At 56.9% G+C, this 25,228-nt stretch overlaps 1 protein-coding gene across 3 annotated transcripts in view; it reads left to right on the top strand.

Moving 5' to 3' along the window:
* Positions 1 to 25,228, top strand: part of B3GAT1 (beta-1,3-glucuronyltransferase 1) — a 32,557-nt gene extending 7,329 nt beyond the window's left edge. The window contains exons 2-8 of one of the 3 annotated variants that reach the window (XM_077964737.1): positions 6,973 to 7,038; positions 15,395 to 15,508; positions 15,641 to 15,787; positions 19,439 to 19,947; positions 20,626 to 20,922; positions 21,561 to 21,661; positions 22,849 to 25,228. In XM_077964737.1, the coding sequence (XP_077820863.1) occupies positions 6,981 to 7,038; positions 15,395 to 15,508; positions 15,641 to 15,787; positions 19,439 to 19,947; positions 20,626 to 20,922; positions 21,561 to 21,647 (1,212 nt within the window). In that variant the 5' untranslated portion in view covers positions 6,973 to 6,980 and the 3' untranslated portion in view covers positions 21,648 to 21,661; positions 22,849 to 25,228. The remainder of the gene's footprint in view (positions 1 to 6,972; positions 7,039 to 15,394; positions 15,509 to 15,640; positions 15,788 to 19,438; positions 19,948 to 20,625; positions 20,923 to 21,560; positions 21,662 to 22,848) is intronic. The other 2 variants (XM_015116196.3, XM_015116197.3) reach the window with 2 other exon arrangements.

The following is a 25,228-nucleotide window of genomic DNA, read 5'->3' as shown; positions in this document are numbered from 1 at the left end:
CCCCAGGGCTGAGTGCACCTGGCCTGGTCCTGGGGGCCAAACAGCTCAGCAAGTGGAGGGACTGTGAGGGAGGGAAGCGTGTCCCAGGCAAACGTGCCGGCGTGAAGGAATGCCTGCCTCCTGCTCTCATCCCTGCTGCCTTCCCGGGACCCCGAGAAGGAAATCGGCCGGGTACTCCTAGAGTCTACCTGGGGACAGGAGCCCAGCAGAGCCTGGAGATCCCCTCCCCCAGGCATGTGGAGGACTGTCTTGAGCCTGTGCCTGGGCGGTGTTCGGGCTGCATGTTGTGGTGGACCGTGGATCCATAGCCGCCCTGGTGCTCACTGTGTGATAGGCGTGTGGGAAACCCAGAGGTAGTATCAGCACACGCTGCTGTCGGGGGCACCGAGGACCGCTGCACTCATCACACCACACCCCCACTGCTGTGGGAGGCACTCGCTGCCCACGCTGGTTCACACGTGTGCTCGGGGCAAGTCCCCTACCCAAGCCCCTTCGACTTTTTTTTTTTTTTTTTTGAAACAGAGTCTCACTCTGTTGCCCAGGCTGGAGTGCAGTGATGCAATCTCAGCTCACTGCAAACTCCACCTCCCGGGCTCAAGTTATTCTCCTGCCTCAGCCTCCCCAGTGGCTGGGATTACAGGCTCCCGCCAGCACGCCCGGCTAATTTTTGTATTTTTCGTAGAGACGGGGTTTCACTGTGTTGGCCAGGTTGGTCTCGAACTCCTGACCTCAAGTGATCCACCCACCTTGGCCTCCCAAAGTGCTGGGATTACAGGCATGAGTCACTGCGCCCGGCCCAGTTCAACATTTTATGTTAATTGTTTCTTCTCCAGGCAGTGGGGTTAGCTGACACCCCAGAGGAGGGAGGGACCTTAGGGGCAGGGCAGGTGTAACAGAGGGAGGTGGGGGAGCCCTGGAAGTGGGAGGTGGTGAAAGTAAAGTGCCCCAGGGGCCTGAGCCTGCATCCTGGGGAGAAGGGGCAGGGAGTGACAGTGCCCCGGGCTCGCTGGCCCTAGACCCCCACTGACAAGTCCGTTCTCTGACAGGACAGCTCTGGAGGCAGGAGAAGAGAAGAGGGATGGGGAGTCTCTGAAATCACTGGTCCTTCCTGAGTGCCTTTCTGGGAAGCTGAGCAGAGACACAGGACCAGACTGGGCAGGGTGGCAGGAGGGAAGCAGCAGCCGTGCACTGGGGCGTCCCCGCTACTTGCACTAGCTCAGTGTGTCAGTTCCAAACCTCAGTCTCCCTACCTGAAAACGCAGGGTGACGGGATGGGTGCCCACCTCATCTCAGGTGGCTGCACCGAGACTACAGCAGGAAAATGCATGAGAAAGTGCCTTGTCGCCTTGCCCACCTGTGCGGGGGCGCGTGCTCCCAGCAGGAACAGAGGGAGCCGGGGCCACGGCGCCAGGTTCCAGGGGCACCGCCTCCCCACAGTGGCCAGGCTGCCCTCCCCAGGCCATACTCTGTTGTCACAGCTGCGTGCTGGCGTGCCCAGTTTCCACTGAGTCCAAGCCGCAGCGCCGCCTCGTGCTGGGGAAAGAGGAATGTGCTGGAGAGGCTGCCCGAAGGCCGGTCACCACTGAGCCATAGGAAGGAGCCCAGGTGCCTCTTTCCTCTGCCCTTCCTCTCCCAGGCACTTGGATTCAGTGTTTTGCCCACTTTTTAGTGTGGGCATTTGGGTTTTTTTATTTTTTATAATTTCAGCATTTATTTTAGATTCAGTGGTACATGTGCAGGTCTGTTCCCCGGGTATATGGTGTGATGCTGAGATTTGGGGCATGACTGATCCTCTTACCCAGGTACTGAGCACAGTAACCAATAGGTAGCTTTTCAGCCCTTGCCCCTCTCCCTTCTTCCTCCCTCCAGGACTCCGCGGTGTCTGTTGTTCCCATCTCTATGTCCAAGAGTACCCAATGCTTAGCTCCCATTTATAAGTGAGCAGTATTTGGTTTTCTGTTCCTGTGTTACTTCACTTAGGATAATTGCCCCCAGCTGCAACCCTGTCGCTGCAAAAAAACCATTATTTATTTCTTCTTTATGACTACGTAGTATTCCATGGCGTGTGTGTACCACATCTTCTTCATCCAGTCTACTGCTGCTGGGCACCAAGGTTGTTTCCATCAGTTCCCTATTACGAATAGTGCTGCAGTAAACATATGAGTGTATGTGTCTTCGTGGTAAAACGACTTATATTCCTTTGGGAAGACACTCAATAATGGGATTGCTGGGTCAAATGTTTTAAGTTCTTTGAGAAATCTCCAAACTGCGTTCCACAGTGGCTGAACTAATTTACATTCCCACCAACAATGTAGAAGTGTTCCCTTATATGGTGTCTCATTGTGATTTTGATTTGCATCTCTCTCATGATCAGTGATGTTGAGCATTTTTTTATATTTGTTGGCCACTTGTACGTCTTCTTTTGAGAAGTGCTTGTTCATGTGTTTTGCCCACTTTTTAATGTGGGTATTTGTTTTTTGCATTTAAATTCTCTAAATTCCTTATAGGTTGTGGATAGTAGACCTTTGTTGGATGCGAATCTGTGGGTTGTCTGTTGACTCTGTTGAGAGTTTCTTTTGTGGTGCAGAAGCTCTTTAGTTTAATTAGGTCCCACTTGTCAATTTTTGTTTGTATTGCAGTTGCTTTTGAGAACTTAGCCGTAAGAATTTTCCCAAAATGTCCAAAATGGTGTTCCTTAGGGTTTCTTAGGGATTCTTAGATAGTTTGAAGTCTTCCAACATTTAAATCTTTGGTCCATCTTGAGTTAATTTTCATATATGGCGAGAGGCAGGGGTCCAGTTTCATTCTCCTGCTCATGGCTAGCCATCCGCTGAATCTTAAAACAAGGTGGTGGTGGCGGTTATATTAACCACCATGTTTTATATGACCTAACATTCATAGTGCCAACTGTGTGCCAGGCCTGGTGCTAGATGTTTTCCACTGATTCCCTCCTTTGATCTGAAAGTAGCCCTGTGAGAGTTAAAGATGAGGAAACTGAGTCACAGGGATGTTGGTGCAGCACCTGCTTTGGGTTGGGCTCTGGGCCCTGGTGTGGGAATGCGGAGGTGAGTAAGGCCAGGTGCCCCAGAGGAGCTTCTGGCCCGGGGCTAGGGGACAGATGTGAAAACCGGCGAGCCAAAGGCAGGGCCCGGGGCGGGAAGTCCCACAGTGCGGCCACCTTGAGTGAGCAGACCAGGGCAGGGGCAGGGCCGGGGAAGGCTGCAGAGGAGGAGAGGGAATGCCAAAGGCACAGAGCCCAGAAGAGTCTCCCCTTGCCAGCACCTCACCCAGGACCACAGAGACAATAGCACCAAGGGAAACTACGCAGCCTAGGGCAGCATGACAACAGGAAGGGCAGTACTGTGGGGGCAGGCGGGCTGCTCACATCCTTCTTCTGGGACGTCCCCACCTTGCTCACAGCCTGAGAGGCTCTGCAGGGCTGTTTCAGCTAACTCAAGCCTGGACACTCAGTTCCAGGGCTAGACCCACCTGGTCACCTGGCTTGCTTATGTCCAGGCCGTGCTGGGCTCCAGCAGGTACCAAGTCAGTCACCATGACCTGTGCCAGGCTCCGTGCTGTGGACGGGCGCACTCATCCAGCCCCATCATGGGAGACACTCGCTGCAGCCACCACCCAGCATCCCGACCAGCGCAACCTCGGCTGTAGAGAGGGTCAGATGCGGCGAGGGCCACACCCCTCCTAGCTTCCAGGGTCCGGGATTCTAGTAGCTTCCAGGGTCCAGGATTCTGGGGCATCGCAGCCTCTCTGGGTTCTGGACTGCCCTCTGCCGCTGCTGGGCAACCTGGCAAAAGGGGAGGTCAGTGCTGTTAGCAGTAGCAGCTTCGACGGTTTGCCCCTGGGCCCTGCCGTTCATTGGGTAGCAGAACGTGCCTCACCCTCTGGGGCCCTACGGGCCTGGCCCCCCGCTGAGCAGGCGCCCTGTGGTGGGTGTGCACCCATTGGAGGCAGCACTCCACCCGTGGGGGTCCTGAGCAAACCACAGGCCTCTCCTATGGTGCATACGTTGCTGGCTGGCTGGGGAGTCTCAGACCTGGAGCAGGTTCGTTGGTGTGTTAAGAGCATTTTGCTGGAACCAGGTCCAAGGGCAGGACCCAAATCCTGGCGTGGTCTCTTCATAGAGCTGGAATGTTGTGCACTGCTGGTTCTACCCCGCCTGCCTCCAACGGGTGAGGTGAGGCCGGAGGTGGGCAGGGATGTGGGGAAGCCTCTGAACAGGAGCAAGTGAGAACCCTTTGCCCCCGTCATGCAGGCGAGAGGAGCCGTTCTGGGGTCATCAGCTCATGAAGGCTGCAGTGAGGCCTCCCAAGGGAGGGAGCAAAACAGAGAAGCCATCCAGTCTGCACATGGCTCTGGCTCCCACCGCCGGTGCCTGCACGTGGGTGGCAGTGGGCCCTGGTTAGAGAACCCACCACCCACTGCACCCAGAGCAGACCTGCTGTTGATCCATTATTGTATCAGCTCATCGCATTTTCAAAAGCATCCTGGTTTGGAGAAGGAAGTATAAGGTCACACTAGCTCTGATGAACAAGGGCAGGGAAGTCTCGGCCGCCAGCCAGGTGTGCAGCTACAGCACAGAGGCCTGCCTGGGGCACAGCTGGGAAGAAACCTGTGTGTCCCCAGAGGCAGGGGGCCAGCTGGCCAGCGGTAGAAGAGGGCCCGGGAGGGAGCCAGCAGTGGACGCGGGGCCAGGAGAGGTGGGACAGAGGCACGGCAAGGACCCTGCCTGGCCACTGCTGCCCAGAGGAGTGCAAGGGGGTGGCTGCGTTCTGTCTGGACCTGGGATACCTGAGACAGTCACTCAACCCCCTCATGTCTCAGTGTCTTCATCTGTAAAACATGAGCAAAGCTTTGGGATTACAAGGGTTTAACCACTGAGTGAGACAACCAGCGCACCGTCATTTTGGAAGCCGTAGATCACTGCTGAGCGTGAGCTGTCGTGTTTAGTAGTTTTTAGGAGAAGCAGCCCCCGCAAACCCCAGTGCTGCAGAGAAAGTGGATTGGCCTCTTGGCGTCTCCCCGTCTATGTTCCAGCATCTGAAGCCGTTGGGTGCCAAGGGCAGGCCCATGAGCTCTTTTATTTGAACGGGGACCTGATTGTGGATTTGTCGGCAGGGCACAGAGCAACCCCGAAACCCAGCTAAGAGGGTACAGACACGTGCCTGTGAACACAAGTGTGCTCACTCACACGGTGCCAACCGTGAGCACACAGGCTCACACGCATGCACATGGGGGTCAGGCAGCGGGCCAGCTGCCCTGTGAAGTCACTCAGGCGGGCAGTTCTGTGGTGGCCAGCACGGCCGCAATGAGCTGTCAACAGGATACTCAACCCCAGCGGTTTTCTCGAGTCGAATTCCGAGCCACGCATCGCGGAGGACAGGGAGCAGGCACCTGAGTTGCTGTGGCCAGACTGGCATCTCCCCACGTCATCAGCCTCGAGAGAGTGCTGGGCAAGGAGGGGGGACACCGGGACCAAGCCCGTGCTTGCTGTCCCTCACTGTGGGGCCCCCTAAATGCCACTCGGGCCCAGGTACACCCACAGGCACTGGACCCCGGCCGAGGCCTGGCAGAGAGGAGCAGGCAGGGCGTGGAGGCCACAGGGAGGAGCAGGCAGGGCGTGGAGGCCGCAGGGAGGAGCAGGCGGGGCGTGGAGGCCCAGGCAAGGGAGCGGTTGACAGCTGGAAGGAAAGGAGATGGATGCCTGGTTTGCGCTCCGGCATCTTGACTCAGCTTGAGAACCTTCTCCCTGACTCTGGTCCCTGCGGCTCTGGGTGGGAATGGGGCACCCCTGACTCTGGTCCCTGCGGCTCTGGGTGGGAATGGGGCACCCCTGACTCTGGTCCCTGCGGCTCTGGGTGGGAATGGGGCACCCCTGACTCTGGTCCCTGCGGCTCTGGGTGGGAATGGGGCACCCCTGACTCTGGTCCCTGCGGCTCTGGGTGGGAATGGGGCACCCCTGACTCTGGCCCCCTGCGGCTCTGGGTGGGAATGGGGCACCCCTGACTCTGGCCCCTGCGGCTCTGGGTGGGAATGGGGCATGGGCATGGACCGTGGTACCTCTCACCACAGGACGAGGAAGAGGGTGCCATGTTGGAATTTCCAGAGATGGAAGCTGGGGGGGCAGAGGTGGCCAGGGAACAGGAGGGATGTGGTGGGAGTGGGGGGTGGGCCCAGGGCAGGCATCCCTGAACGCCAGGCCAGGCACGTTGCAGTCAGGAGTGGCACAGAAGGATCTGAGCAGGCTGAAGGTTGGGACTGGAGGGTCTGACAGTGTGTGGACTCTGAATTGAGGAGGAAAGTAAGGAGTCAGAGAGATCACCACAAGGGCCATTGCGGGTAAAAGCTTGACCTGGCCCAGGATGAGGGGATGCAGCCCTGGGACGGCAGCAGTGGGAGGAGCTGACGCAGGGAGAAGGTGGAGTCAACGGCAGCCCTGAGGTTTCCATGCCAGGACCATGACAGAAAGAAGGGGGCTTGGATGAGAGCTGCCTCCGGGGGAAAGATGGTGGCTGGATCTGAGGTTGTGTGTTGGGTCACAATGGGACACAGCAGACAACACAAGGGGTGTAGCAGCTCCATGCCAGAGATGGGGAAGCTGAGGCCAAGGGAAATCAAAGGACATTGTCAGGGGCCTCATGCTGGTGTTTCTCCTCTGACGATCCCAGACCCTCTCTTCTTCACTGCCTCTTCTTTGGAGGTGACGTGGGGCTTTCAGGTCCATGGCTTCCATCTGCCCTCCAGCAAGCAGCCTGGAGTTCAGCTGGAAGGAGGCGGCGGGAAGCCAGGCCGAGCAGACCCGTTCCCTGCCCCTTCCAGGCTGCAAGGTCAACAGTGACAGCAGCTGCTCTTCATTGGCCCGACTACGTGGCAGACGGTTTGCCCTGATTTTTTTTTTTTTCCTAATTATCCTGACAGCCTAGTGGTAGAAGCAGTATTTTTATTCCCATTTTACAGATGGGAAAATGAAGGCCCAGAGAGGTTGCCTCACCAGGATCCCACAGCAGAGGAGGAAAGAGGCTGGTAGGGTGCACGGGGTCGTCTGGCGGCAGGGTTCAGACCCTTTCCGCGTTGCACAGCCCCTCCACGCATGGCTCCTCCGGGACAAAGGAGAGCCACGTTGCACAGCCCCTCCACGCATGGCTCTTCCGGGACAAAGGAGAGCAAAGAGGTGGTGAGGAGGAGGCGGCAGAAGGCTGTGGCTGTGGCTGGGTTCTGCCGTCACCCTCAGTAGCTATGGGACTAGGCAGGATCTGAGGAGCTGAAGCCAGACATGGCCCATCTGCCTTGGTGTGGGGGACAGACTCTCAGGTGTCCTCGGAAGCCCCACCCACCCCGTGCTCATGCCTTGGTGCAGTCCTCACCTTCGGTGTGGGTGGTGTCGGTGGCCAGCCCCGAGCCAGCACACTGTGCAGAAGCAGTGGGCCGTCCCTCCCAGGATTACGTTCTGTAAGATTCCATCGGCTAGCGGATTAGCTCTAGATTCCCTCCTTGCTGGCTTGACCAAGTCAGTGGCCATGTTGGAGAAACCCATGTGGCAAGGATCTGCGAGGAGCCTCCAGGAGCTGAGGGCAGTCCCAGCTAACAGCCAGCAAGAAGCCATGGCCCGCAGTCCCACCACCACCCGAGCGAGCTTGCAAGCAGATTCTTCCTCAGTCGGCCCTCCAGATGAGAACACAGCCCTGCCAGTACTTCGCAGCCTTCTGGGACCCTGGACTCCTGACCCATAGGAACTGAAGAGAGCCGGTGGGGGCCGTCCTCTGCCATGTGTGTAGAAATTGGTTAGACAGCAATAGAAAATGAATATACTTGTTTTGGGAGTGGGGACATTTCCTTCCAAAAGTGGGCCTGGGTTTTAGAATGGGTCTAGGGCAAGAATGGAAAGGTAGCAGGGAAGGAGGGCAAAGGAGGTTGGGGGACAAGCACCTTTCAATACCAGACTTCTCCCCCAGTCCCAGGCTGGGCACCAGGGTTCTTTACAAGGACTACTTGCCAGTGCCACAAATCCCAAAGATAGCATGACCCTCAGTAATCCCTATCATGCAGGCAGGGGCCAAGTGGCCAAGTGGTGCTCTGTGTACCATCGTCCTGTCAGGGTTAGCACATTCCTGCCGGACGCCTTCCTCCACTCGGCTGAGCAGAAGCACCCCCACCCCCAGCCCCACCATGACCTGCTGCGGGATGGCTCCTCTCTGGGGTCTTCCACGGGCCTGGCTCCATTGTCCAGCGTCCCACAATCCTTTGTCAGGTTTGTGTCCTTCAGCTTCTCTCCAGCTGCCGCTCCCTCTCTGGCTGTCCGTCCCCCTGCAGAGCATCTGTGTGCTCATCCCTGCTCCCCCACCCGCCCCCAGGCGTGCCCCAGCAGAGAGCAGCAGTGTGTGACGTCGCCACACCATGAAGCCCCAGTTCTTGCTTCAGGGCCTCCTGCATGGAGGCTCGGGTGAGTGGATGAACTGCTGCCTGCAGACCACTAGCCACATGATTCAGGGAACTTCAGTGACACCAGCTGGGGCCAACAGTGTATTCGGTCCAGATTCCTGCAGTTAACCAGAGTGGACTTTCACTTGCAGAGTTCTACACTAAGCCAATCCCCAGTTTTCATTCTTTACTGAATCATAATCGAAATTGAATCCAAAGACTATTTCTGGAAAAAAAAGAAAAACAAAGGAACTACCTTTAAAAAGTCAGCAAATTACATTTCTGATGCTGGAAGAAAACCAAAGCGTGAAAGTATTCTCTGCACCAAAACAGAACAAAGCTAATACTTCCTTCTGCCCAAGTCCTTGGCTTGGTTTTCCCGGTTAGAAGGGAACAAGATGGGTTGAGATCTGGGATTCACGCTGCCCTCCCATCAGCTGTCCCCAGTGTGAGCCCGCAGTGACCCAGGCTGGGAAGCAGAGTGCAGACATCCCAGGGCCCCAGCCTGCCGCTCTTCCTCCGTGAGCAGGTGAAAGCAGGGTGGGGACAGCCCAGCAGTGCCTGCCTGGGGGCACTCGGCCTGACCACTGAGGTAGGCCGTGCAGGGGGTGAGAGGTCAGGGGGCTCTGGCCCTGGAGCAGGGTTGCCCAGTGGGTGGGCACGAGGGTGGGCCAGGGGAGGGTCTACAGGGGGAGGTGGTGTGGGCACGGATGGCACTGGACACAGGCCAAGGCCGGAGTTTGAGCAGCTCTGCCGGCACCTGACGCTGTGACCTTGGGCCGATCACACAGGCTCTCTGAGCTTTGGTGTCCTCACATGCAAAATGGGGATGAGATCTGTGTGTCTGCCTCATGCCATGGCTACTCTGAACATCAAGGGACTGGGCTTTATGAAAAAGGGAGTCTTACTGGTTCAATGTGAGATTCAGAGTAGAACCGGCTATGGGACCCCTCCCCAACCCTCTGCAGTCGATGACCAGGGCAAAGGAGGAGAAAGAGGAGCAGGGGCCTGGGAAAGTGGCTCCTGTGTGGTGTGAGGTCAGTGCCTGTGTCCTGCCGCCCAGCGGGGCTGTGGTGGGCCCGGAGGCGGTGGCGCTGGGGGCCGGAGGGCCAGGGCTTAATGAAGTATGGATTGACTGGGCTGGGAGCTGATTAGCTGTGGCATCAGGCATTTCCTGAGCAGCGCCTGCGGAATCGATACGAATCCGCTGATCCCATTAGGGGCACCTGCAGGTCTGTGGGACAAAGCCTTGCCTCCCTCTCTCTGGGGGCACGCGGGTTCCTGGCTGCCAGGAGATGGTATGAACAGCAGCTGTCTTAGCCAGCAGGTCGGCGTTCTGCATCCGGTCCGCACACACGTTGTTCTGCATCCGGTCCGCACACACGTTGACTGGTGCCTCTGTGATGCCCGGGGCTCCCTCTGCTGCCACCCCTGAGCCCACGCCCTCAAGAGTCGGTGACGCTGGTTCCCAGCCTGTTCCCAGCGCTCCCCGTCTCGCCTGTTACTGTCATCACAGGATGTCATGTAAACTGTTGAAATAGCATGCTGAAGTAAATGTGTTGTTTCTATGAAAATTTCATAAGGTGAGTCCAGAAAGAAGTTCTCCAAATTAGGGAAAGTCATATTCTGAAGGGTACTACACTCAGACTGCTCACCAAGTGCCCTTCAGCTCTCGAATCACTTTAAAGAAATCACAGCTGGAGGTGGCAGCAGGAGCTGCGGCGTGGCCGATGTCAGACGGCACAGACCTGCCTGACCCTGGGTTGGCAGAGCGGAAGTGCTGAGAGCCTGCAAGGATGGGTAGTTTGGATTTGGGGAAAATTAGCATGCACTGTGCGGTCCTGGGGAAACATCATTGTCGGACAACTGGCTCTGCAAGTTACTTAAATTGAAATGTGCGGCGTGTATGTATCGTTTGGAAAGACTCTTCGCCTTAATGGACGTTTTTGATTAACCATTTAACGACCGTTCCCAATCTTACCGGGTAAAAAGGCTTTTATCGTCCTCTGGAGATGAGTACCTTGGACAGTGCCTGAGCTTGTTTGTAACACGCCACGCACACACATCCAGGCCTTCGGGGACACTTTGCGTTCCCACGTCGCCTGCGCTGGAGTGAGCTGTGTCATCTCGTCCCCTCTGGACTGAGCAGAGCTTCCCCACCCTTGCTGCTGGATTGCCCACAGAATCCAACCCAGTGCTTTGCCTGCTACAGATGCTCAATTAATATTTGTTGAGTGAAATTAAATAAGCTCCTCGCCTCAGGGACTGAGGCGTTGCTGAGGCCTTCGTGTGAACGCCTGCAGGCTCAGAAGAAAACCTTTCCATGCATTTAGAATCGCCCAGCCTTGAACCAGCCTTGCACATGCTCCACAGCCTCACACGTTCTGCCCCAGCCTGGGCCAATCAGAGCCTTCCCGTCTGAGTCCCAGACACCCCTTAGTCCTTATTCACAGCCCACAACCCGCTAAAACCCATAGACAGATTCCTCTGTGGAGGTGCCATGGCTCATACCTGTAATCCCAGCACTTTAGGAAGCCAAAGCAGGTGGATCTTTTGAGCCCAGTAGGTTGAGACCAGCTGGACAACTTAGTGACCCCCTGTCTCTACAAAGAAGAATTTTAAATTAGCTGGACATGGTGGCATGTACCTGTGGTCCCAGCTACTTGGGAGGCTGAGGCAGGAGGATCACGTGAGCTCTGGAACTCAAGGCTGCAGTGAGCTGTGATCATGGCACTGTACTCCAGCCTGGGTGACACAGAGAGACCCTGTCTCTCAAAACAAAACAAAATGCCACAGATTCCTGCAGAGAGGCGTTTCCAGCGTGGCCGATCTCCACAGGCATATTGGCCCTTAAGTCAGGACTCAGTTCCACGGGAGGCTGTTTTGTCGGCCCTCTTGCCTTGCCTCTGGCCCTGGGCGCCCACTGAGCTACACTTTCCTCACGTAGTACATCCCGTCTTCCTCGCAGAGCCCTATGGTAACCTCCAGTTGCTAAAATGGCAGGATCGTTGAAACGTCCAGCTCAGCCTCCCTACTGTAAAGACGAGGTCAAGGAGGGCAATCAGCATGACCCAGGTCCCGGTGGAGCACCTGCCAGACACATCCAGGCCACCCGCCCACTCCCATGTGCTGCCCCACCCGGGAACCGCCCTCCACTCTCCCACAGGGCAGTGCTCGCTTCCACCTGAGGCTCTGAGGACACCCGGGGAGGGCAGGGCACAGCCTTTTGCGTCTTTACCTGCCGAGACGCCTGAGACATGAGGTTGGTCACAGACATGGTGCAGGTGTCAGGATGGGAGTTGTGACCGCGGCAGGCCTGGGCCCTCCACTCACACACACTGCCCACACCGCATCCTGCCTCCCCACGCTTGCCCCCATCTCCTGGGCTCCCCTGGGTGTGGCCAAGCCACTCCTGTACCTTTGTGCTGATTCTTCTGCCCGACCCAAGTATCTAGAAGCCATTTGGGGTCCTTGTTGGAGACAGCCTGCGACCACAGGCAAACTCCACCCTCCTCCAAGCCCCAGGCAGAAGCAGCAGCCTGCAAGAGGGGATCAGTGCCGGCCAACCTTGCAGCCCAGCCTCAGACTGGGGCCCAGAGCTGGGGGCAGGTGCAGCCCACCCCGTTGCCTGGCCCCAGGCCCCCTGCCCAGCCCAGGCATCACGTCCCACAACCCGCCCCCTGCCGGCCAGCTGGCGTTCTCCAGGCTGGGGGCTCTCTCTGTTCTGCTTGATAACCGCCTGGTAATTAGCTCCACGATTTCGCTACTATGCTTATAATAGCCTCCATTAAAGTTATGGGGTTTTCAAGCCATAATGGCTTCCAGAGTAATTAATGCACAACTGGGTTTATTGCTGAGTTTATTTTTAGAGCTTTTCTCCCTCTCTCCCCCTCCCTTTTCTCTCATAGATGTTTTGACCAAAAAGCCTGGATGGGAGCAGAAAGCGTCCCACAGCACCTTGCCCACAGGCCCCGTTCTCCCCTCTTCCTTCCCGCCCCTCCTTCCTGCTGCGCCTCCAGGCAGGTTCTAGGGCCCCGCAGGGGGGCAGCCATCGCAGAGGAGGGTGGCTGTGGTCCAGGCCAGAGGAAGCGTTTGGTCTGTGTGTGGCCCTTGCCCACTCTGCCCCTGGCCCAGGTTCGAGAGGCTTGGGGGTCTGGGACCTCTCATCCTATGCCCCCGATGACAGCATGGAGCCAGATGGCCTGGATTCAATTCCAACTCCACCATTTCCTCATGGTTAACCTCAGGCAAGTTACTCCCCTTCTCTGGCCTCGATGAACCCACAGGGACCACAGCCATGCTTACTGCACAGGGCTGCTCTGACGTTGCAGGAGCAGGTGCATGTGAAGAGCTGAGCCTCATCTTCAGACACCCCTCACGCTATAGGAAAGTTTGTATAAACAACAGTGCAAGCAGGCACAAGGGAGGCCGAGCAGGTGCCAGAGTCGGTGGGGGCTGAGAGGCTGCCCCAAAGGGAAGGGAGTGGCCCACAGGTACTGAGCTGGCATAGCACTCGTCTTCTCTCCTTGGCTTTCTCCATCCTGGTGTTAGAACCTTCACCAAAACCAGGAGCACTTGAGAAAGCTCCTTCGAGAGTCTCCGAGAACACAGAAGAAATCTTCCTGGACATTTTTGAAGCCCCAGCCAGGCCCAACCTCCCCGTCCTTCATCAGCTGTGGCCTAAGATCACACCTGCCAAAACGTGTCTTGACACACAGCCCCATGCAACTCCAGCAGTGGCCTGGGTGCGGAGGGACAGGCTAAATCTGGGGAATGTGGCATGAGATCACTTGCATCTCAGAACACAAGGCCCAGCAGGCATCCCGTGTGGAGTTCTAGGCTCTGTCCCTCACTGGGCCAGCAAAGAGGAGTTTGTGGGGGGCACAGACACACACAGCCTAGAATGTTCACTATCTCCTACGTGCCTGTGACACTGAACCCCAGTGGATCTTCCACTCCCCAGGGAATGGGTGGGGGAGACTCTCTGGGTAGAGTGGGCCTCTGATGGCAGGGTGTGGGCAGGGGATGCCGGCCGTCCCAGGAAACTGCAGTGCTCCTTAATGGAAGACAGATCCTGGTCTTCCACAAGGCGTCAGAACTATTTGGAGAGAGGACCCAGCGAGGAGGGGAAAACACACTATTTTGGAAACTCAGGGGCTAAAAACCCTCCTCGGTCACAGTGCTCGACTCTGCCTGAAATGGTGAGCACACGTGAGCTGGGGCAGGAGCAGGCAGCACGGTCCCCAGGTGAGGCGCTGTCCCTACCCAACACTGGGCACTGGGACAGGTGAGCACAGCGAGGCTGGCTGGGCTGCCCGAGGCTGCCTGCCCTCCCCGTCACCCCCACGGGTCCCTGCTGCATCATGCATGGTGCTCAGCACAGAAGTGAAAAGGGAGAAGAGGATGTGACAGTTTCAAAGGTGGTCAGGAGGTCTCTTCACCCAGTGTCCTTGCCATGTGAGAGGACAGTTCCCAGGGACGCTACCAGTGGACCCTCTGCAGGACTGGGGAGTCCCAGTGGCTCATTCTCCTCACTTGGGTCCCCTGCTGCTGTCATTTTGGAGGACTGTCTCCCCTCAATGTGGCAGCCCCTGCGGGGACCCCTCTACTCCTTGCTGCTGCCCAGCCCAGCCCCTGGTGCTGTGTCCTGCACGGAGGAAGGCACTCTCCCACTTCCCCCAGGGCACATCCCAGAAGCATCTCTTCTTTGTCCTCAAAAGACTGTCACCAAAATGCAAATTGAAACCACAGTAAAAGACTATCTCACACCAGTCAGAATGGCTATTATTAAAAAGCCAGAAAATATTAGATGCTGGTGAGGCTGCAGAGAAAAGGGAATACATATCCTCTGTTGGTGGGAATGTAAATTAGTTCAGCCACTATGGAAAGCAATTTGGAGATCTCTCAAAGAACTTAAAACAGAGCTACCATTCTAGCCAGCAGTCCCATTCCTGGGTATATATCCAAAGGAAAATAAAGTGTTTCACAAAAAGAGAGAAAACCTGCCCCTGTGTGTTCATCGCAGCACCATTCCCAATAGCAAAGGCATGGAATCAATCCAGGTGCCCATCGGTGTGGACTGGATAAAGAAAACACGGTGCATATACAGCAAGGAATACTACACAGTCATACAAAAGGACGAAATCATGGCCTTTGCAGCAGCATGAATGCAGCTGGAGGCCATTATCCTAAGCAAATTAACGCAGGAACAGAAAACCAAATCCGGTGTGTTCTCACTTATAAGTGAGAGCTAGACATTGGGTACTCATGACTGTAAACATGAGAAGAATAGACACTGGGGATTGTAAAAGGAAGGGCTGAAAATGACCTATTGGGTACTATGCTCGCACCTGGGAAATGGGATTCATCATACTCCAAATCTCAGCATCACATGCAATATGCCCCGTAACAAACGTGCACGTGTGCCTCCAAATCTAAAATGTTGAAATTATTTTAATGTAATAATTTATGGTACATATATGGTAAAAAAGAGAGAGAAAACCTCTCACCCCTTTATCCAGGCTTTGATAAGTAGCTGGCATTTTAGGGCTGCATGGGAGGTACCGTTTAATTCTGAGAATGACCTTATGAGGCAGGGAACCACAGTGCCCCATTTTACAGATGGGAAAATTGTGGCATGGAAAACGGAAATGACTTGCAAAGGTCATACAGCCTGTGGGTGGCACAGCTGGGATTTAAACCTGGTGTCTCTGCAGTCTGTGCTTCTGCCCCCTGCCCTCTCCTGACTTTCATCAGTGGAGCAGCGCCACGGCCCTGTGCTTGTGGGAAGGACAGAGCCCGTTCCACTCAAACAGGCAGAAGAAGAGGTCCTCAGGGGATGGACGGCTGAGGCTCCATTGTGGAACCCCAGACGCTGTGTGTCCCAGAGCAGGGCCCGGCCTTGCTGGCATCCATTCCTGTGCCTGGGTCTCTGGCTATCTGCTTCTGCTCTCTCTTGCAGGTGTCCACCCCCCAGGGTTCCTGACCCCTGCCCCCGGACAGCGACCCCTTCTCAGACTCCAGTCGGGCCGGACTCTCCAAACCTGCTTCCGCAATGGGTGGGTTGTGAGTGCTGGTAAGACCTGCTAGCCAACATTCAGCTGCTCTGCCCTCTCCATGCCTGGCCGGCCCGGCCCATGCCTGTTCTTTTCTCCCCCGTGCTGCCGCCGCCCGTGGCCACCCCTCTCCTGAACTTACCGCCACTCAGGTAATGAGGAGCCGTGGGTGCAGCCAGCCTTGGAGATGCCGAAGAGACGGGACATCCTAGCGATCGTCCTCATCGTGCTGCCCTGGACTCTGCTCATCACGGTCTGGCACCAGAGCACCCTCGCACCCCTGCTTGCGGTGCATAAGGGTGAGGACACACGCATGCCCTGCCTGCCCAGCTGGGCCTTGGTAGTGACAGTGACCACAGCTGACATGCAAGGGTTCTTTGTACTCACTAAGCAGCTAGGAGGAACCACCGGACCATCTAGGCCCCTTCGTGAGACTTGCACCCCTTTGGGAATGGGAAGCTAATGGAAGCTGCCCACACAGTTTAGAGAGGTCCGGGATGGTAGGTTGGCAGACACCAAGACAACCACCTTGAAAGAAGAGCTTGTCACTCTCAGGACCCAAGGGGAGGGGGCACACCGTGCCCCTGGGGAAGTGCTGGGGTCCGAGGTGGGAAGTGCTGGGGTCCGAGGTGGGAAGTGCTGGGGTCCGAGGTGGGAAGTGCTGGGGTCCGAGGTGGGAAGTGCTGGCGTCCGAGGTGGGAAGTACTGGGGTCCGAGGTGGGAAGTGCTGGGGTCCGAGGTGGGAAGTGCTGGCGTCCGAGGTGGGAAGTGCTGGCGTCCGAGGTGGGAAGTGCTGGGGTCCGAGGTGGGAAGTGCTGGGGTCCGAGGTGGGAAGTGCTGGCGTCCGAGGTGGGAAGTGCTGGGGTCCGAGGTGGGAAGTGAAGGGAGTGGGAGGCTTTAGTGCGGTTTTGGTAGGAAGGGAAGTGGTTTCATAGGAAGGGAAGGGCCAAGCACGGTCAGCAGCTGAGCTGGCTCAGAATTGCATAGTCTGAAGAATGTCAGTGGGTTTAGGATACGGGCGTGGTTTCTAATTGTCTGGTATCACCCTGGGGTGGTTTAGGCAGGGGAAGATTGGCTTGGGTGGGAGAGCTCCATAACGGTGGTGGGTGTGAGCTCTAGATCAGGTAGTTTGCATGTGAAAAGTGTGTTTGCAGGCAGGTGTACACTGTCACTAAGAATTAGCTAGTCCTGGGAGGGTCAGTCCCTCCCAGATCTGCAAGGCCCCCAGGATGTCAACGCATCTTAAAATACAGAACAACTTAAAACACACACATCATTAATACACACACACAAAGACGCGTACACAGCTTCACATGCCATTTCATGACATGCAAGGAAAGCGACCGTTCTGCAGTGGATGGTCGGGGGGATAGGATTTCTGGCCTGCAGTGTGTTTTAAACCCTTTCACAGGGAGTATAGTGTTTGCTTCTCTCCTTTTCCTGCACAAGAAACCCTGGTCTAGTGCTACCTGGTGGAAACACGGCTGGAGAGAGGAAAAGTCCATGAAGAACTAGTGGAAGAACTCGGGGGAGAACCCCCTTCCCCTGGCTCTGGCTCCTGGGTTGCCTTTGCCTCTCACACAGAGCTCTCCACACCCAAACCTGCCATCGCCCCACAGCTGGCTGCCCCAGCTCCTCAGCACTTTGTCTCATGCTCTCTTCTGCCCGCTCCCCCACTTACATGCACAGACTCAACACGTGGGGCCAGGCAGCTGCTCTCCGTTTGCAGTGTGCATGACATTTACCTGGCAGTGTGATAAACAAGACACCCAAGTCCATGCAGAGAGAGGTGGTGAGTGCCTGTAACCCCAAGATGCAGGCAGTGTCCAAAAATCACAGCCTGAAGTCGTGCTGCTCCACACAGTCAGATACCAGGTCCTGCACACCCCTAGCTGTTCCTGAAGCTTCCATGAGGAAGGGCCAAGCTCAAGATTGCGGCAGCCGACTGCCCATGGCTGCCACTTAGCGCCTCTCTTCCTAACATCATCCTCTCCTCCTGACTCTAGCGCCTCTTCTCAGTGCTTGTCAGTTTAGAATCATTGTTATCTTGCAAATACATCACTCCAGAGGGGTTAAAGCTACTATATATAAAGCGACATGATATCGTGTCGATTGCTTTCTTGGCAGAGCTCCAGCACTGGAGACGTCAGGCTGTTTGCTAAGCACTGATGGTGCTGCGTGAGGCTGGGGACTTGGCACTCTGTCTCCAGAGCATGCCAAGAGCGAGCGAATGAAAGCTGCCGCTGAGTGAAGTTAGGGTCACCAGGAGGCCGTTAGGACCCAAAATTGCAGACACCCTGAAGCCAACGGCAAGGGCAGAGCCGAGGAGCACAGGCAGTAGCTGTGCCCTCATGTATGGGGACTTTCCCAGGGCACAGGTCCTCTGTGGGCTTGGGATGATTGAGGTGACAGAGAGCTGGACCAACTGGTTCTAAACCTTCTCCCAAAGCTGCAGTTTCCAATACTTTACTGCTCATAGGATAAATTAAACCTATCCAGGTCAGAACCCTAGACACCCATCCCGCTTTCTTCCACCTTGCTCTTCTCACAGTATGACCCCAAACTCCTCTAAGCAGTCCCCTTTGAGTGACGGCATCTCTGCTGGTCACCTCCCCCGGCCCTCAGAAATTGCTGTGTGCCTTGTACCATTTGCCCGTGAGAACTCCTGAAGACCTGGGTCCGTTCATATGGTCTCCACGCTAGCATCCCACACGCCCCGCATGCTGCTGATGACAGTGGTGGCCAGAAAGAGGCAGCAGAAGAGCTGATGCCCAGGGTCCTCCCCTTTGGTGTGACTGGCTCGTTCTGTCCCCACTGATTGCCTGAAGCCAGAAGGAAGCAGAGTTGGCCACTGCCCTTCCACAAGAGAGGAAACTGCCTGGCAGTGCTCTCAGCCCTTGGCATGTGTCGACTCATTAATCCACGTAATAACTTGATAAGTTCGATGCTATTATTAGCTCCATTTTACAGTCGCTGAAATTGAGGCACCAGAAGCTAAGCAGTTTGCTCAAGGGCATAGGGTTTGTAACGGCAGAACTGGGCAGGGTCTCAGCCCAGGCGTTGGGATTTCTTACCTTTACCACCCGGCGGTAAGCTAGGACAGTGAGGGCCACACCGTCGCTGGTGCCTGAGCCTTTCCGATGGAAGGACAGAATTTGGAGAGAAGGGACGCATGGAAAACAAGAATCCCAATGGCCATGATTTCTCCTCTTGCTAGGACTGCTAGATCTACATATATCTTGGCAACTATGGGCAAAACCCACAAGAATAAAATGCAGTTAAATAGGAAGTTCAGCACCAAGATTCAGAGAATGCCTTATCTAAGGCCAGGAGGGCAGAGGCCCCACTTGATGGGAGGGCTTGAGAACTCCGGGAGCTGCCTCAGGCTCCTGCAGGCGCAGTGTGCTCTGTGCTCTGGCTGCTGCAGCAGGGGTGCGGCCCTGGGGCTTTGTGGCCTCCACACCACAGTGGGACAGTGCCACGTGCTCTGCTAGCCCAGCCCTGTGCGGAGCAGCGTGGCCAGCTCCCTCCAGACGAGGAGGGCAGGGGAGGGGAGGGTCAGGACAGCCTGTGCGGAGCAGCGTGGCCAGCCCCCTCCAGACGAGGAGGGCAGGGGAGGGGAGGGTCAGGATGCCTTTTCGTAGGAAAATCAGCGCATTTAGGAACTGAGGATGCAGTCTTGGAATATGGGCAGCTGCACTCAAATAGCCAGAGGGCTGCAAAGGTGGGAAGGAAGCGGTTACTTCTGTGTCATCAGAACTGGGACCCTCACAGAGAGGATTCCAGGGCTGCAGGTTTCAACCTTGGAGCTAACAGGTCCAAGACAGGGGTCTGAGCAGCCCCTGCAGGGGAGGAAGAGGGTGCCCTGGCAGGGTGGGGGGCGTCCGGCTCTGAATCTGGGGCCACAGCCAGCGCTCTCCTCCCCGCATCGCCTGTCTCCCAATCGGCAGATGAGGGCAGCGACCCCCGACGCGAAGCGCCGCCCGGCTCGGACCCCAGAGAGTACTGCATGTCCGACCGCGACATCGTGGAGGTGGTGCGCACCGAGTACGTGTACACGCGGCCGCCGCCGTGGTCCGACACGCTGCCCACCATCCACGTGGTGACGCCCACCTACAGCCGCCCGGTGCAGAAGGCCGAGCTGACGCGCATGGCCAACACGCTGCTGCACGTGCCCAACCTGCACTGGCTGGTGGTGGAGGACGCGCCGCGCCGGACCCCGCTGACCGCGCGCCTGCTGCGCGACACCGGCCTCAACTACACGCACCTGCACGTGGAGACGCCCCGCAACTACAAGCTGCGAGGAGACGCCCGCGACCCACGCATCCCGCGGGGCACCATGCAGCGCAACCTGGCCCTGCGCTGGCTGCGCGAGACTTTCCCGCGCAACTCCAGCCAGCCCGGCGTGGTGTACTTCGCGGACGACGACAACACCTACAGCCTGGAGCTCTTCGAGGAGGTGCCGCGGGGCCCCGGCTGCGGGGCGTGGAGGGGCTTCCCGAGGCTGCGGGGCGTGGAGGGGCTTCCCGAGGAGGGGCTGTGGGTGCGGAGGCTGGCGCAGGGGGAGACCGGGAGGCGGTGCCGGGCTGGGAGCGGGGCAGGCAGCAGAGAGCCAGGGAAAGGACAGAACTGCGGGCTACAGCATCCCCCACAATTAGGGGGAAGGCAGGTGGTTCTGGAGCCCCTAAACCATATTCTTGGCCCTAGAGGTCTCCTCTGAATGGGTCTGTGAGCAGGTCATTCTGCGTGACCACCGGAAACCTCTTGGGTGGAACAGCTGGAGCTGCCTGAGTATATGGGCTGTGCTAGTCTGGGGGAGAAGGGGAGTCATTTCACACTCTGAAGTGGGCAGACTGAAGGGTTTTACACAAGGGAGAAAACGGCAGCAGGGCCATGTTGAAAAGGTGAAGACCAGGCCGTCTGAGAGGTCAGATCTCGCCGGCAGCCCAGGGCAGCTTCTCCTCAGGTGCCCAACCCATGGGACGGGGCCCTGGGGGCAGGGCTGTACTGGACCCCCCTGGGTGGCCTTGGCTGGCCATGGGCATAGAGGTTGCTGAAGGATGTCGCCTCCCATGGGCACGGGAGTCCGTCCACATCTGCAGCGCGGGCGCCCTGACTCTGGACCCCCCACTTGTAGATGCGCAGCACCAGGAGGGTGTCCGTGTGGCCCGTCGCTTTCGTGGGTGGCCTGCGGTACGAGGCCCCACGGGTGAACGGGGCAGGGAAGGTGGTCGGCTGGAAGACGGTGTTTGACCCCCACCGGCCATTTGCAATAGACATGGCTGGATTTGCAGTCAACCTGCGGCTCATTCTGCAGCGAAGCCAGGCCTACTTCAAGCTGCGAGGTGTGAAGGGAGGCTACCAGGAAAGCAGCCTCCTTCGAGAACTTGTCACCCTCAATGACCTGGAGCCCAAGGCAGCCAACTGCACCAAGGTGAGACCCTCCACAGCACTGACAGCTGTGACACACCCGTCTCCAGCACAGCCACACCCTCCCTACAGATCGGGAGAAGGAAACAGAGGCCTCAAAATAGCCTGGGCTTTCTGAAACCCCCTCCCCAGGAAGGCCGTTTATCACCTGTAAGGCAGCGACACGGTGGACAGGCAGGGAAAGGGAGAGCAATGGCCACCAGGGAGTTATAACCTCCCACAAAACAGCTGTGCTCCAGGACGTCCCTGCTGAGCTCTCATGCGCACGCACATGCCTATGCATGCACACGTGCACACATATGCAGATGCACACGCATGCACATACACACACATGCACATGCAGACATATGCACACACACACATGGGAAGTCTTGGGGCTTCTCTTTCCTATAGCTCTAGACTTCCCATTTCCTGCAGGTGTTCTGAAGGCATCACATGTACAAACAGCAAAAATGACGGGGTAGTCTGGAGCCACAGAAAATAAATTTTAAACAATTGAGAAAATCTTGATGGAACAATTGAAAACTCCTGAAGGAAAGGGAGGGGCAGGAGAGATGCTTACACGGCGTGGGAGGGAGCAGGGAGGCAGCGGAGTGAGGTCAGGGGCCTGTCCCACCGTGTTTTGCATCTCTGGGCACACAGATCCTGGTGTGGCACACACGGACAGAGAAGCCAGTGCTGGTGAATGAGGGCAAGAAGGGCTTCACTGACCCCTCGGTGGAGATCTGAGCTTCAGGACGTAGGTATGGGCGTGACGAGGGTGGGCCACACACTGGGCAGAACGGCACCAGGTTGGGCCAAATCAACTGTCTTATGCTTTTCCTCTTGGGCTTTCACTGTGGCGGACACGGCAAATGTGGGCGGGAGGGGAGGCCTTACCACGGTCCCCTTCCCACTGGGCCACCTGAAAGTCCCCAGGCATTAACTTTCACCCACACAGTTGGGTCCTTCTCTGCCACCAGACTCTTCAGAGGGCGTCGCCTTGCAAACACCTTGCTGATTGTTCTGCTGGCAGTGACGCCTGCAGCCCATAAGGCACTGCCATTCAGACTCTCGCTGGCCAGGGTCTGTCCCCCCAAGTCTGCCTCTTCCCCTGTGGATTCCTTCACCACATGGCCATGGCGAGGACTCACGGACTCGCTGCTCCACAGCAACGAGCCACGGCTGTCCTAGTGAGAGGTAGCGCAGAGTGAGAGCACGGACCCAGACCTCAGCTCCCAGGACCCCTGCTCTTCACTGTTTGACCTGAGTTGACTTTTCTGGGCCTCAGTTTCTTCATCTGTGAAGTAGGTTGCTGAGGGCACCTAGAACAGTTCATGGCACATAAGTCTCATCAGTGTGGCTATTTTTATTCGAGTCTTTAAAGCCTTCTCTGGAAGTAGGCCACAGGATCCACCTACACTTCAGAGGCAAAAAAATGATGTTGAGAGAAGCTAAATGAATGTTCCAAGATGACACACTGGCACAAGTGAATTGTGCCGGGTGGTTGGCAAAGCCAGGCATTTTCAGGGGCTTTACTGTGATCTTATTCTGTTTCTTCAAAGCAGCTGGTACTCCAGACTCCCTGCTCTAGGTTATGCCAAACAGAGGTTGGGGCCTGAGACAGACATTTGTCCTCTTGCGCTGGAGCTAAGCAACAGCTTCTGTATCATGTTTGCATCCCCCTGCCTGCAGGGGACCACAGGGCGTCACTCAGTCACCTTGGCCGGTGCCACTTAGAATGCGTCTGTACAGAGCCTCACTCCTGCCTCCTGCCCTCACTGGGCCCTCGCTGCCCTCACTGGAGCACCTTCCCCACCTGCCCCCCCAAAGGCCCCCACAGGACCTGGGGGCCTGGGCTTTGCAGAGGTCCTGGTGGCCCTGCCTGGCCGTTCCCTCTCCAGCCCCATCCTCAGCTGACACCTCACTCATTCCTCCTCTCCCCTCACAGGAGCCTCCTCCTCAGACCCTGTTCTTGGCCTTCCATCCTCTCCCCACGGCTGATGGTCCCTCCAAGGCCGACTCCTAAGGAATCACCGTCACCCTCCTTTCTATTCTGGGGCTTCTGAGAGAGCCCAGCCTGATGTCAGGACAAAGGACAGAGAATTTAAGCACAGAAATCCCAGACCTGTTGTTCTCTCCAACCAGCGTGACCAGGGCCCGAGAGACCTGATGGCCAGGGTGGGGTGTCCAGCACCAGCCAAGCCGGTGCTCCAGCGCACCTCCCCAGAGCTCCCTGCACTGACGGGGCTGCAGGAGCAGGTGCAGAGGGCACCCACACCGGCCCTGCAGTGATGCGGGCGGGAGGGAGATGAGAAGCCCCTGCGGTCACGTGGAGCATGGCCCTCCCTGGCTCCCTGTCCCTGGGCCCAGCCCTACCACACAGGACACCCAGCCAGGGAATTCTGAAGACCAGAGAGCAGCCCACGGGCATCATGAGTGCTGCTCCTCTCCTCGGTCCCTGCTCTCCCCGAGAGCTGCCCCCAGATCAGACATACCTCTGTGGCTCTCCTCTGGTTCATGTTTACAGAGCATGAGGCCGTCTTTGATCCCAACAGGCACCCAGCCCTGCATGGGGGGAACTGGGCCTAATAGGCACCCCCTGTACCTCAGGCTGTGGCAGGAGCAGAGTCCCCTCGTCCGGCCCCTCTTTTTTTACCCCTTCTCCTCCAGCACTGGCAAAGGGGTGGGCTCAAGAGCCAGCACAGGTCACTGCCTGACCTGGATTAAGAACCCCACGGCCCCACTGTCCACATGCTGCCACCGCCCACCGCCCACCACCCACCTCGGCTGCTCGGCCCCTCGGCTGGACTGGACTGGGGAGGGAAGGGGCCTTTTCCTGCAGCTCTTCAGAGCCACAGACCTCAGGGTGCAGTGGGTCTGTCTGTGGTGGGCGGTGGGTCTGTCTGTGTCTGTGGTGGGCGGTGGGTCTGTCTGTGGTGGGCGGTGGGTCTGTCTGTGTCTGTGGTGGGCGGTGGGTCTGTCTGTGGTGGGCGGTGGGCAAGGTGATGGGCGGTGGGGAAGGCGGTGGGTGGCGTGCAAGGTGGGACCTCCTGCAGCCTGGAAAAAGGAGGGAGGCCAAGGCCAAGGCCAAGGGCTAACTCTCTCCTGCCCCCAGTCTGAGGAGGAGGGACTCTGGAGTAGCAGAGGGACTGGGGAAAAGAGGGCAGGGGCTGGTGGGACACTGAGCAGGAGGGAGGCCTGAGCACACTGCTTTGGAAATTATTCTAAACACAAAAAAGGGAAAGAAAATGTTACTTTTCCCTAAGTCGGGAGCATGCAAAGCTAGCCCACCTCATGTCCAGCTGTCCACTTTCCACCCTAGAGAAAGAACAGTGTGTCTCAAGCTGCTGCCCTCCCCAGGCCTCCCAGGCCCGCTGGAAAGGGCTCTGACTCCCCCTGGCCGGCCGGGCTCTCTGGTGGCAATCTGGCTCATTCTCCTGCAAGTTGGAAGCACAATTTTCCCCCCAAGTGGAGGAAAAGGAAGGGGCCCCAGCCTACTGAAGAGGTGTTTATTTTTTAACTAACAGCCTCCCACCCCATTAAGACTCACCAGGACAGGTCTGAGGGCCATTCAGAACCCACTCCTGAGTGGGTGGGTGGGTGGGACTCAGTCCAGAGACCTAACATTCAGAATATAGCATTGGTTGCCTATTTTGAGATGGATTTAATCTCCCACAGTATTCATGACACCATCTGATGGAATCAGATCCCTGAGCCACCTTGCAGGACGTTTTCCCCAACCTCTTACACCCTGAATGTCACTTTGGAAACCAAGCCCTTGGAAGCAAGTGGGGTGGCATGGGAGAGAAGGGAGGAGGTGGGCACAGGTGGTGAACTTATGCGTGGGCGCTCTACTGCCTCACTCACAGAAGCCAGCCCTGAGTGCCAAGGTCAGCTTGGCTGGTCTGAGGCCACCTTCTTAGCCAAAAACCCAGGGTTCATTTTCAGGAAATTGATAATGAACAACAAAATGGGGACTTCTTTTGGCAGATGCTAGGTCAGTTGTTTTCACCTAATACCCTCTTTTAGCTGCATGTATATTTATTTATAATTATAACCCTGGTGGACTGCAGCCTTCATCCTTGTTGGGAATGAGTTTGTTATAAATCAGAAATGGGTCCATGATGACGATTGTTTTCCAAACCCAGTCTGTTCCCTGCTCCTTCGCTGGCAAACCCCACCACACAGGAGTGAGGCCAGGGGCTAGGAGTTCCAAGAACAGAGGCTGGGGTGAGGGTGGCACCCAGGCAGCTGCATCCGGTCTGTTTTAATTTAACTGTATTTAATTTGCTTTCAAAATTAAAAGTCAAATACAGTTTTTAACAGTC

This window comes from Macaca mulatta, chromosome 14 (assembly GCF_049350105.2).
Source record: "Macaca mulatta isolate MMU2019108-1 chromosome 14, T2T-MMU8v2.0, whole genome shotgun sequence".
NCBI lineage: Eukaryota > Metazoa > Chordata > Mammalia > Primates > Cercopithecidae > Macaca > Macaca mulatta.
This window is presented reverse-complemented; position numbering and strand designations above follow the sequence as displayed.